Below are 13,122 nucleotides of genomic sequence, written 5' to 3'. Positions count from 1 at the left end.
CCCGATTGCCAGGAGCCAGGCAGGAGGGTCCCGAGGCCAGGAGCCCCCTCCCCCTTAAGAAGGGATCCGGTGTCTGGGGATGTCTGGGGACAGCGAGGAGATCACCCGTCTTCGCAAACCACGTTTCTCGTACGAGGAGAACCAGATCCTGATCCAGGAAGTGCGAGCCAACTATGGCAAGCTTTACGGCACCCAGAGCCGGCGGGTGACGGTAGCCGAACGCCGGCGGGTCTGGGAGGGCATCGCCGGCAAGATCAATGGCATCACCAGCTGGAAGCGCACCGGCCAGGAGGTGCAGAAACGCTGGAATGACTTCAAGCGGCGCACCAAGGAGAAGCTGGCGCGGGTGCCCCACTCCACCCAGGGGACGGGCAACGCTGGCGACGAAGCCTTCTCAGCCGAAGAGGAGACGCTCTTCGCCATACTGGGGCCTGGCGTGATGCCAGGCCTAGGAGGGGCAGAGTCTGGGCTCTTGCGGGGCACGGCGCGCTTTGGGCCTCCCCGTTACCAACCAGCAGCTGAGCATGGCACAGGTGAGTAGCCGCGGTCCTGGGGCCAAAGAGTCAGTTGGGCATCGGTGGAGCAGGAAGACTCTGGGCCAACTTGTCAAGAGGTGGGTTGGCATTTGAAGCGGATTGGATTCCAGAGGATGGTAGAGGGGGAGAGAGAGAGACAGTTGCCAGTAGCTGGAGCTTATCTAAAACAAGGGTCTCCAAACTTGGCCATTTGAAGACTTGTGGACTTCAACTCCCAGAACTCGCAGAGCTGGCTGGAGAATTCTGGGAGTTGAAGTCCACAAGTCTTCAAATGGCCAAGTTTGAAGACCTCTGAATCAGTGGTGGGTTTCAAAAAATTTTCGAACCTACTCTGTGGGTGTGGCCTCCTTTGTGGGAGTGGCTTGCCTGCCATGTGACCTGGTGGGAGTGGCTTGCCAGCCATGTGTTTTCTCTCTCTCTCTCTCTCCTTCCTTTTGTCTCTCTGTCCCTTTTTCCTTTTTTTCTTTCATCTCTCACTTGTTTTTTCTTTCTTCCTTCTTTCTTTCTTTCTTCCTTTCTTTCTCTTTCTCTTTCTCTCTCTCTGTGTCAGTGGTGGGTTTCAAAATTTTTTGGAACCACTTCTGTAGGTGTGGCCTGCTTTCCAGGTCCACTGGTGGAACCTCTTCTAACCGGTTCGGTAGATTTGACAAACCGGTTCTACCGAACTGGTGCAAACTGGTAGGAACCCACCTCTGCCTCTGATCTAAAGAGAATTCCAGAGTTGGAGGGGACCTCAGAGGTCCTCTTGTCCAACCCCTGCTCAGGCAAGAGACCCAACACCATTCCAGACAAGGAGCCGTCCAATCTCTTCTTAAAGTGATGGAGCACCTAAAACCTCTGGAGGCATGGAGTTCCATGGATTAATTGTCCTCCCTGTCATGGAAATGTCTCCTTCGTTCCAGATTGCTTCTCTCCTCGATTCGTTTCTGTTCGTTGCTTCTTGTTCTGCCCTCTGGGGCTTTGGAAAATAAATCGACTCTTTCTTCTCTGCGGCAGCCCCTCAAATATTTGAACACTGTTTAATTAATCGTCGTTATTCCCTCCCTCTAACGCAGTGTTTCTCAACCTTGTCAACTTGAAGATGCCTGGACTTCAACTACCAGAATTCCCCAGCCAGCGAATGCTGGCTGGGGAATTCTGGTAGTTGAAGTCCAGACATCTTCAAGTTGACAAGGTTGAGAAACACTGCTCTAACGTTTCACAGTGCCGGGCACTCCTGCTTCTTTTGATTCTTGGTGGTTTGGGAACAGCTGCTTTGAAGGTTGCATTTGTTTTAAAATTGAAATTAAAATTAAATTTCATGAATTTATATGCCGCCCAATCCCGAAGGACTCCAGGACTTTCAGCTGGTTTGTGACCAGAATAAGCGGTTTCACTTTTCTCTCTCCAAAAGGATGAAAAAGACGGCCCTTTCCATATTTTGCTGTGGGGCAGGACAAGCCTTCCAGTTGTAGGGGCTTAAGGCAAAGTTTGAAGCCAGCCACCTGCCCCTCCCTCCTCATCCCCCAATTTTTAAAGAGGCAACAGATGGGCCCATCTCTCCGTTGTGCCTAGCGCCACGGAAACGAAATTTTCACTTCTGGCCAAGGAAATCTGCTGCAGCGAAACAGGCAAAAAAAAAAAAATATTCTGCGTGGTCCAAAGCCCTCCGTATAGTTAAATCAATGTCGATTTTACAAACTCTGCCGCAATTCTTTTTAAACTCTTTTTTTTAAAGTGTTGGATTAATAAACTCCTGTGGTTTTTTTTTTTTTATTCAGACAACCAAACCAAGAAAAACACGTGGAGTTACTTCTGAGTAACTGTTGTTATTGTTCCCCATCTATAGACAGAATCTTGCCAGGCTAAAGTAATTGGTAAAGAGGTTGATGATGTTACCTAATTGGGTCATGAAATATCTGCAAGAAAGCCACTAATTTCAGAGAGTACCAAGCACCATACAGTCGTCATCCTCCTCCTCTCTACAAATCCCACTCCCTTCTAGCATTGAAGATGTTACCTAATAGGGTATTACATGTCTGCAAGAAACCACCAAGCTCAGAGAGCATTAAAGACCCCATAGCTCTCCTTCTCCTCCTCCTCCTCCTCCTCTCCAGAAATCCCATTGCCTTCCAGCACTGATGATATTTCTTAAATGGGCAATGAAACATCTGCAAGGAAACAACCAAGCTCAGAGAGCACCAAGGACCCTAAACTAACCATTTGCATAACTAGATATATTCTGGGGAACTGTTAGGGAGGAGCCGTCTTCACCCCCTTTCGCTCACACAAGTTATCTAAACCTCACTGCCTCTTTCCCCTCTGAAATGCAGCCCCTCCCTCCTGGGAATCCAGACCGCATTCCACCACAGTAACTCTCTCTCTCCTTAGCCCCTACAGATCTGCCCGCCAGGGCCAACGTCTCCAGCAGCCCAGAGACCTCTGTCCAGCCTTCATGCTTGCTGAAACCCAAGGAACGTGACTCACCAGCACCCCCTCCAGGCCAACCCTCGTCACTGCAGATTGTCCAGCTGGCTCCGTCTCCATCCTGTCTAGGCTGCGGGCCACATCCCGAACACTCCCCAGGAGAGTTATTGGGCACCACTCCCTGCCCTTCAATTTCACCCCCCCTGCGGCGCCGACGTGCCCACCTGGAGCTGCCTGTTGAGCCCTCTCTGGACTTCCTTCAGGCTCAGAGGGAGACGGCTGCAGCCATCCGGGAGCTGACCTACACCCTGCGGCAAGGCCTGGAACGGCTCACGGACGTGGTGGCGGCATTGCTGCCCCTCCTTCCAGCTTTGCCAAACGGCCTGCTGCCCCCACATGGGGAATACGGTCTCCCCATGGCAACCCCGGGCACAGAGACTGCCCCTGCTCGGGAGGGAGGGCCTGCCAAATCAGAGCTATCTCCACGGCAGGAACAGCCCGGGACTGAAAGGGGTTCATCTCCCAATCGGCCCCCTCCGGCACAGAAGCGAAAGAAGGGGACCCCAACTCGGAAACGCAGAGGACGTTGGAAGAATTTGTGAGCATCAGGCACAGATGTGCTTCCACCACACCCAAAAAGGAAGGGCGGGGGGGGCTGCTCCCCTAGGATGGCTGTTTCAGTCTCGCTCTCCATTTTCCCACAGGGAGGGCGAGCTGGAGCCCTCTGCGCTACCCCCACTTCCGACACCAGGGCCCATGCTGGCAGCGCCAGGGGCCACACTCCATGCCAGTCCCTGAGGTCACCTCTGCTGATTTTTGTGGTCCAAGCATAACTACCAACATTTATTCCACGCCCGGTGGGCTGCCATGCACCGCTGCCCACTTCTCCATTCGTGGAATGTCAGTCTTCAATTCCAAAGGGGAAGTTTGCTGGAGGGGAGGAAATCAGAAAAAAATAGATAGGCCCATATAGGACAAGCAGTCCTCGACTTATGATCATAACTGAGCCTAAACTTTCCGTTGCTAAGTGAGACATTCCTGAGGTGTGCTTTGCACCGCTGTATGACCTCGCTTGCCACGGCTGTGAAGTGAGCCTCTACAGTGGTTGAAGTGAGTTAAGACAGTCGTAAAGTGAATCTGGCCTCCCGGTCGATTTTGCTGGTCGCAAATGGGGATCACGTGACCTGAGAACCCCACAACCATCATAAATAAGGGACAGTTGCCAAGCGTCCTGAATTTTCAGCAAGTGACCACGGTTGTGTGAAAAACAGTCATCGCTTCCTTTTTTCACTCCGAATGGTCACTAAACAAACTGTTGTAAGTCGAGGACTGGTCGGATTGCTTAGTGCAGGGGTGTCCAAACTTGGGAACTTTAAGACTTGTGGACTTCAACACCCAGAATTCCCAGAATTCCGGGTGTTGAATTCTATAGCTGGCTGGGGGATTCTGGGAGTTGAAGTCCACTAGTCTTAAAGTTGCCAAGATTGGATGGAAATTAAATCACCTAGTTTTTAGTTTCTGACTCCAAATCAGGAGTGTTTAAGCCTAGCAACGTTAAGATGGATGGACTTCAATTCCCAGAATTCCCTGGGGCTGGGGCTGGCTGGGGAATTCTGGGAGTTGGTCCACAAGTCTTAAAGTTGCCAAGTTTGGATACTCCTGGCTTAGTGAGACCCAGGGCTCCGGCAGTTCTGTTCCCACAATGCAACAGGTCGTATTTGCTCCGTCCTACCCTATGGGGAGGTTGGTCCAGGCAGGCTCCATTTAGTCTGCCCCATTGCCGGAAAACAAACTTAACTTTGGGTTAAGTTTCAGGCCAGGCCAGAAGGCCGAAGATCCCTGGAGCATCGCAAGAGAAGGGAACCCGTGGCAATCAATGCCTTTGGTGGCACTGGATTCCCTCTGGTGGAAACTCAATAAACTATTTTCATACGATGAGCAGATCTCTCGGGGGGATTTGTTAAGTTCTTACTTGTGAACACCTGTGACACACCAGCGGCGAGCGGGGGGGGGGCAGGCGTGGAAGGGGGAGTTCCGTTTTCTGGCGCATGCCTTCGTAAGATGCAAAAGAGATAGAATCAGTCGTTTAAGAAATATTAATAGCAATAGCAGTTATACTTATATACCACTTCATAGGGCTTTCAGCCCTCTCTAAACGGTTTACAAAGTTAGCATATTGCCCCCAACAGTCTGGGTGCTCATTTTACCCACCTCGGAAGGATGGAAGGCTGAGTCAACCTTGAGAAACTTAAGAACCCCCCCCCCAAAAAAAGGGGGGAAATATTTCATACTGCTGGTTTTGCTCATAGAGGTAGTCCTTGACTTACGACCCCAACGGGGACAGGAATTTCCACTGCTCAGTGGGATAATACCGAACCCAACCAGTAGCATCGTTGTTGCTCACTATCGTCATCAGTAGCACTGATGATGTTACCTAGCTGGGTGATGAAACGTCTGGAAGGAACAACCGAGCTCAAGGAGCAATAAGGACCCCACAATTGCTGTCCTCCTGCTGCTACTCTTCGCCCCCTCCTCCTGCTCTCCACAAATCCCTTCTAGCACTGATGATGTTATCTAGTTGGGTCATGAAACGTCTGCAAGAAAACCACCAAGCTCAGAGAGCATCAAAGACTTCAGAGCCCTCTTCTTCCTCCTCCCTCCCATTCATCATTCTCCTCCTCCCCTCCTCTTCCCCACAACCCCCCTCTCTTCTAGCACTGATGATGTTACCTAGTTGGGTCATGAAACGTCTGCAAGAAAACCACCAAGCTCAGGGAGCACCAAGGACCCCACAGCTCTCTTCTTCCTCCTCCTCCTCTCCAAACCCCATTCCTTTCTAGCCCTGATAATGTTACCTAGTTGGGTCATGAAATGTCTGCAAGGAAATCCCCCAAGCCCAGGGAGCACCAACAACCCCTCATTCCAACCCTGAGCTCCCCAAATTCTCTTCTATTGGAGTCCTTCATTTGCAAAAGGGGAGGCAGACAGACTCTGGCCATCTGTTGGTCTGGCTGAGGCTTCTGGAGAAAGATGCCCTCCCCTCCAGCCATCGGGCACTGCCACGGGACCATTTCGGATGACACAGAGGCTTCAAATCTATGAAAGGCTCTTTGCAAAGCCCATCCAGAGGCTCCATCCATCCCAGTCTCCTGGGAAACCACTAGCTGTGTGATTACAATATTTCAGTGCTCTTTCCAAAGATGCACAAACTAGATGTAAAAAAAAAAAAAAACTGTGGAAGAGGAAAAATTGGTGGTGGATTCCCAAATAAAAAGCAACAAGGGATTTTGAATGGCTGCCTTGGCGTCTGGAAGGGAAGCGATGCCTGCTTGAATAGCCCCCCCCCCGCTTTTGCATCCCCCCCATGGGGGCTTCTGGGTACTGCCAATTGCCACCATTCAATGCCATTCTTGCAGGACTTACAGATTCGGATTATTTGGGAGCCGGAGAAAATTGTCTCTAGGGGAATTCTGGGAGTTGAAGTCTCTCCCCCCCCCCCCCATCTCACAGTTGCAAAGTTTGTAAAAACACTGGGTTAAACAATGCTGGTTCTATGCTCCGCACGCCAACCGCATTCTCTCCGTTAATCATTGCAAGGATGCCAGCTCTCTGGCTGAAAGTGAGCCCCGGAACTCGCTCTGGCTGGGCGAAAAGGAATAAGAGGCTGCATCTTCACTGGTTCTTCCTTGTGGATTTTATGGTGATTTTTTTTTCAATTTTTCTCCCTGCCTGTCGAGAACCCCCTTAGCAGCACCCCCACCTCAAGTTGAACTTTGAACTGCAGCGGAAGGGGAGGGTGGCTTGCAAAAGGGGGGGAAGAGGAAGTGGTGCAGCCGGAAGTGCACCACAGCTCAACATCCGGGGCTTCTTAGCCGCTTTGCCAAGTGGGTAATGTGTTTTCCTTGTCCTTAACACTGAAAAGCCCAGTTAACTCTTTCTTGGATCTTGGGTATCTTACGTAGGAAAGGCACAGGGGCAGCTTTTGGAGGGGCAGAGATATATATCCTGGGCCTCGGAACCTTCGCTTGCAGCCCAACAAGCGGTGGGGGCAGGACCAGCCAGGATAAAAGTTGAAAATTAAACCTGTGATCTACAGGGAAAGCGGTTCTCCAAATCGGTCTTTCTGCAATAGTTGAGAGACATGATTTGGGCATCTGGAACATCTGGAAGGGAAGGGCAAAGGCAGGAAAGGGAGAAAGTGGGGGATCCTTAGTTCCTGGGGGAAAAGAAGCTGTTCTAATATCGACACCCCAAGTTCATTGTTTTGTTATTTATTAAATTTGTTTGCTTCCCATCTCGTGAGATTGACTTGCTTTAATCCAGTGTTTCTCAACCTTGGCCACTTGAAGATGTCCGGACTTCAACTCCCAGAATTCCCCAGCCATTCGCTGGCTGGGGAATTCTGGGAGTTGAAGTCCGGACATCTTCAAGTGGCCAAGGTTGAGAAACACTGCTTTAATCGATAGAGCAAAGGACACCTCTGCGGAGGATGCAATGATACTACGTGGTGCTGCCAGTCGTCCACTCAATCCTCCCTGTGGAGTGGCTGCTACATCCGTCATCCCCGGCTCGTGCAGCTATTGTACCAAGCTCCAATGCAACCCCCAGGCAGCAGTTGGGCAACCCGCTCCCACCATCCTCTTAAGGGTTTTTACTGCAGGGGTCTCTATACTTTGGCAACTTGTGGACTTCAACTCCCAGAATCCCTCAGCCAACCAGGTAGCTGCATGTCTGCTAGGGAATTCTGGGAGTTGAAGTCCACAAGTCTTCAAGTTGCCAAGTTTGGGGAGCCCTGCTCCAAAGGCATCCTCGGTTTTGAAACTCTCAGCAATCCGGCCATCAAAGCGCAGCGGGTCCTTTAAGAGCGCCCCCCCCCCAACCGCAATCCCAGCCCGCCTCCCATTCCAGGACTACATCTCCCGACAGGCTTCGCGAGGGACTTATGTAAGTTTCTCCATGTAGGAGGGCAGGCGAGAGAGGGGATTCCCCCCCTTTTTTTCCCTCCCTCTTCGCCTCGTCTGCCTGCCTGCCTGCCCGCTCCGGCCTGCCTGCCTGCTTCCCCCGCCCCGCACGGAGCCCCTTCCAGGCGGCGAGGACCAGCTTTCGCCCCCCCCCCTCGCCGGGCCGGTTGTTTGGGCGGCGTTTTCGGGGACCGGCGCAGGCGGGGCGGGCGGGCGGCGGCCAAGATGTCTTCGGTGCAGGCGTCCCGCAGACAATGGTGCTACTTGTGCGACCTGCCCAAGATGCCCTGGGCCATGATCTGGGACTTCAGCGAGGCCGTCTGCCGGGGCTGCGTCAACTTCGAGGGCGCCGACCGCATCGAGCTGCTGATCGAGACGGCGCGGCAGCTGAAGCGCAGCCACGCCATGCCCGAGGGCCGCTCGCCGGGGCCGCCGGGCGCCAAGCAGGCCAAGGACGGCGGCGGCGGCGGAGGAGGGACCGGGCTGGAGCGCTACGAGCGAGCCCGCCTGGCCGGCCCCGACTACGCGCTCAGCCCGCGCTTGCCCAACGGACTGGCCCGCGGCGGCGAGGAGGTGAGCGGCGGCGAAGGCAGCCGGCAGAGCCCGACGGCCCGGCGCGCTCTGGTGGGTCCTGCGCCGCCCGGGCTGGTGGCTCCGCCGGGGCTGATGCTGGCGGCGGCCGTGCGCCCCGCGCCTGCCTCGCTGCCCCTGGCCTCGCCGCTGCTGGGCGAGCTGGCCAAGCCGGCGTCGCGGGCGGGCTACGAGTACGAGAAGGAGAAGGCGCGGCACAGCGAGTGCCTGGCCGAGCTGAACGAGGCCATGCGGGCCCGCGCCGAGGAGTGGCACGGCAAGCCCAAGGCGGTGCGGGAGCAGCTGCTGGCGCTGTGCGGCTGCGCGCCCTTCACCGTCCGCTTCAAGAAGGACCACTCGCTCACCGGGCGCATCTTCGCCTTCGACGCCGCCGCCCGGCCGGGCTACGAGTACGAGCTGAAGCTCTTCGCCGAGTACCCGTGCGGCTCGGGCAACGTCTTCGCCGGGGTGCTGGCCGTGGCCAAGCAGATGTTCCAGGACTGCCTGAAGGAGCCCGGCAAGGTCCTGTCCTCGGGCTACAAGTACCTGGAGTACGAGAAGCGGCACGGCTCGGGCGACTGGCGCCTCCTGGCCGAGCTCTTCACCGAGGCCGTGCGCTACTTCCGCGAGCCGCCCGCGCCCGACGCGCTGCCCCAGCAGTTCCTCGACGGCTCCTCGGCCGCCGGGCCGCCCAACGTGCTGCTGCGGGCCGCGCCCCCCGCCCGCCCGGGCTTGAGACGCCGCAAGGCTTCCCCGGAGCCCGAGGGGGAGCTGGCGGCCGGGAAGCTGACGGGCGAGGAGCAGCTGCAGCAGCGCCAGCACTGGCTGCCCCCGGGATCCTCCACCGGGCTCTACCCGCCCCCGGGCCTGGCTCACCTGCCCGCCCAAGCCGGCCTGCCCGAGGGCTCCCTCCGCAACGACCCCTCGCCCATCACGGCTCTGAAGAACGTGGCCGACACGCTGGGCGGCAAGGAGCTCAACCCGGTGCACTCCACCACCGCCCGGCAGAACAGCACCAGCCCGGCTTCGCCAGCCGCCTCGGGACCCCACCGCCTGGTGCCCCGCAACGGAGAGCCGGGCCAAGCAGCCACCACCACCACCTCTTCTTCATCCTCCTCTTCCTCCTCGTCTTCGTCCTCCGGAGCCCACTCTTCCGGGGCGGCCGAGCCCAGCGGCACCCAGAGCGCCCCCGACTCCTCCGGAGGGGCTGGCAGCGCCCCGCTCTGCTGCACCATCTGCCACGAGCGGCTGGAGGACACCCACTTTGTGCAGTGCCCGTCGGTGCCGGGCCACAAGTTCTGCTTCCCCTGTTCACGGGATTTCATTAAAGCCCAAGGAGCTGCGGGCGAGGTGTATTGCCCCAGCGGGGAGAAGTGCCCCCTGGTGGGCTCCAACGTGCCCTGGGCCTTCATGCAGGGCGAGATCGCCACCATCCTCGCAGGGGACGTCAAAGTAAAAAAGGAGCGCGATCCGTGAAGGCGGCCGAGAGGAGCGGCTGCGATCCGGGACGGTGTGCCACGGGACGCCCCCTACCAACGTTGGTTCCTGCAGCCAGGGCAGGGACTGGAGTAACTTATTGCCTCTCTGACATCCTCTGCAACCCACTGCAGACTTGGGGGGCCTGTATATAATTCTATTTTTTAAATCCTATTTCCATAGCCAGCTTATATCTGAAGTCACATCTACGTAACCTACTACAGGGGTGGGGAGGGGTGGGTGGTGGGTGGATGGACTACTCACTTGCGGGATGGGGAGACCGAAATGCGGGGTTGACGAGCTTGCCGGATGCATTTCAGAAGTTTCTTGGGGCATCCTGCTCGCCGTGAAGATGCTACGCCCCCTTTTTCTCCGATGTCTTGATGTTTGACTCTTTCCCGAACCAGAACACTTTCCCAGCCCCACATCGGTCCCTTAGGTGCTATTTAATCCTGGTTCAAGCTTCACTTTCTCACGTTCCCCCATTCCACTGCATTGGGAGGCCTCCTCCTCATTGTGGGGGGTCAGTCTCCGTACGTGTCGTTCTCACGGCCATCACAGCCCATCACTGGACACCATTCTGAATCTGTGCACCTTTGTTGGGAAGTTCAGAAGTCTGCTGTGTGGATCCAGGGAGGGGAAGGGAAGGGAAGGAGGCATGCTGTGTGGGGATGGTTGGAGGGGGAGAAGGAGAAACAGGGCCGGGGGAAATTAGGGGGAAGCAGTGTGGCAGGAGGAAGAGAGGGATGGACAAAGTGCCTCGCGTGTTGATCTTCAGTTAGGCGGTGGGGGGGTATTTTTCATACCAAAAGACTAAGCATGCACGCCAAAAATAAGGGTGGTTTTTGTTGTTGTTAAAATGCATAATTTGTCAGGTGGAAGAGAGGAGAGAAAGTCCTAGAAAGGCCAGGATTGAGAGAGGTGTGCGGAGGAAAACATGGAATATGGACCTAATCCGCTGCCATTTCCTTTCTGCTGCACAAGCTCCCTTGAAAGAATAAGAGAAGAAGAGAGAATACGTCTTCAGGTGTATTCCTATCTTAAAGATGAGCTGGGCTTCCACACCCATTCTCCTCAGCCAGCCGAGGCTGGGAATAATGGGCAGAGGGGTTCAGGTTGGATGAGGAGGCTGCTCTGGGGTGCTGTGCGTTTTATCCTTGCTCAGGATGGCACTGGGCAAAAAAACCCACAAGTTCAGTTCTGCTTCCTTGCCTCCTCCAGAGGAATCCTGGGACAGAGGAGACTCTCCTGGCGGCCAGGAAAAAAATTGGATTCTTCATTAAAGAAGGGTGGCCATAAAGCCATAAAGGGAGGGTGGAGGAATGGCACACGCAGTGTGATGGGATTTGGAGGTGCAGGGGACTAAAATACAGGCACCACCCCATAACCTCTGATGTGTGTGTGCGTGTGTGTGTGTGGTTCCACATCTGTTTCACTTGTCGGTAGTTCTGCTGACTTTGGTGTGTGTTTGTGTTGCAACGGGGGGGGGGGGGAAGAGGTCAGAGGGGAGAAAATGTGGGGATCAGATTCCCACATTGAAAACTGGGGAGAGGGAGAGAGAGGGGGTTAAATTTGTTTTTGTATTTTCTTTTACTTGTCTCTGTCAATAAACTTGGTTATCTTTTTTCCCCCACGGATTCCTCTCCTTCTCCACTGTTGTGTGTCTGTGCATGTACTGACACACACAAACACACCTTATGTGCAGCTTTTCATCTGAAGTTGCCCTTTATCAAATTTGTCAGGAAGGTGATGGCAGGAGCTATGATGATGGGCCCCTGGTCTCTTATCACATTTCATGGACAATGCCCGAGTCCAGAAGGGATGGACGGTGGTGCCACCTAAAAGGCCATGTCACCAGCAAAACAGGCAGTTGTTGACAATCAACAATTTCACATAGCAAAGGGCGAAGGTGTAAGAGAATTATAAAATAACAAGAGTTGAAAGGGACCTTGGAGATCTTCTAGTCCAAGCAGGAGATTCATGCTAGCTGGGGAATTCTAGGAGTTGAGGTCCACAAGTCTTGAATTTGCCAAGATTGGACACACTTGCCTTATTCTATTCCGGACAAATGGCTGTCCAATCTTTTCTTGAAGACTTCCAGTAATGGCATCCTCACAATTTCAGAAGATTAATTGTTCACACTGTCAGGAAATTTCTCCTCAGTTTTAGGTTGAATCTCTCCTGGATAAGTTCCCATCTATTGCTTCTTGTTCTGCCTTCAGGTGTTTTGGAGCATAAGTTGACCCCCCTCTTCCTTGGGGCAGCCCCTCCTCAAATATTGGAAGTCTTGCTATCATGTCGTCCCTTGTCCTCCTCTTTGTTAGACCAGACATTCCCAATTCCCGCCACTATTCATCTAGAAGAGTTCATGGGGAACTGGAAGACCAGGGTACCCAAAGCTACCCTAGAAAAGGGAGAACCCCTCAGCCCCAGCTCATGAAGCTGCGATGCTCACCATGTTTCTCAACCTCAACTCTGTTGCAAGGTGACCTCCCACCAAGAAGTGGCTTCTCCACTTCAGACCTCTGAAAACAGCAGTCTGAAAAGGCAACAGTTGGAGGAAGAACTAGGAATCTTCTCCTAGCCTCCTTGCTTGCCCACCTCCGTGCCCTTAAGCTGGGTCAGCTGAAGCCTTGGCCGATCTGGAGCGTGTGAGTTCCTTCTCATCACTCCTCTGCAATCAAGCATCTATAGCAGGGCTCTCCAAACCTGGCCCCTTTAAGACTTGTGGCCTTTAAGACTTGTGGACTTCAGCTCCCAGAATTCCCCAGCCAGCTATGGATTTCTGGGAGTTGAAGGACACGAGTCTTAAAGTCTTGTGGAAACATTCTTTGGCTTATGCGATAGAAGGAGAGTCAGTGGAAGGAGTCCAAGAAAGCCCAAATAAGAAGAACGGCACCAGCTTTTGTGACTAGCACACTTTCGTGAGCTGCAGCTAACTTTGTGAAGTCGCGTCACAACACCCATCAGTCAGGGGCAGGGGTTTGATCCATGGCGATAGCCGACCTCTTCCCTTTTTGACCCCTTCCTGGGAATGCCTCTATATTGAGCCATTTACAGTAGAGGAAGTCTTCAACCACCACAATTGAGCTCCAAATTTCTTTGCTAAGCAAGACAGTCGTTAAGTGAGGTTTGCTCCATTTTCTGACCTTTCTTGCCACAGTTATTAAGTG

General features: G+C 54.1%; 2 protein-coding genes across 2 annotated transcripts; both read left to right on the top strand.

The window, feature by feature from the left end:
* Nucleotides 1-79: 79 nt before the first annotated feature.
* On the top strand, nucleotides 80-3,544 carry MYPOP (Myb related transcription factor, partner of profilin). Its single transcript, XM_032227357.1, has 2 exons — nucleotides 80-533; nucleotides 2,916-3,544. The coding sequence occupies exons 1-2, from the start codon at nucleotides 80-82 to the stop codon at nucleotides 3,542-3,544; spliced, it is 1,083 nt and encodes a 360-aa protein (XP_032083248.1).
* Nucleotides 3,545-7,880: 4,336 nt separating this feature from the next.
* On the top strand, nucleotides 7,881-10,939 carry IRF2BP1 (interferon regulatory factor 2 binding protein 1). Its single transcript, XM_032227338.1, has one exon. The coding sequence runs from the start codon at nucleotides 8,129-8,131 to the stop codon at nucleotides 9,947-9,949; it is 1,821 nt and encodes a 606-aa protein (XP_032083229.1). The 5' UTR covers nucleotides 7,881-8,128; the 3' UTR covers nucleotides 9,950-10,939.
* Nucleotides 10,940-13,122: the final 2,183 nt, after the last annotated feature.

This window comes from Thamnophis elegans, chromosome 12 (assembly GCF_009769535.1).
Source record: "Thamnophis elegans isolate rThaEle1 chromosome 12, rThaEle1.pri, whole genome shotgun sequence".
NCBI lineage: Eukaryota > Metazoa > Chordata > Lepidosauria > Squamata > Colubridae > Thamnophis > Thamnophis elegans.
The sequence above is the reverse complement of the archived record's forward strand: the minus strand, read 5'-3'. Positions and strand labels throughout refer to the sequence as shown.

Coding starts and splice junctions, on each gene's coding strand:
- MYPOP (XM_032227357.1), top strand. CDS start 80: ATGTCTGGGGACAGCGAGGAGATCACCCGTCTTCGCAAACCACGTTTC. Junction 534..2,915: donor AGCAGCTGAGCATGGCACAG/GTGAGTAGCCGC, acceptor TAGCCCCTACAG/ATCTGCCCGCCAGGGCCAAC.
- IRF2BP1 (XM_032227338.1), top strand. CDS start 8,129: ATGTCTTCGGTGCAGGCGTCCCGCAGACAATGGTGCTACTTGTGCGAC.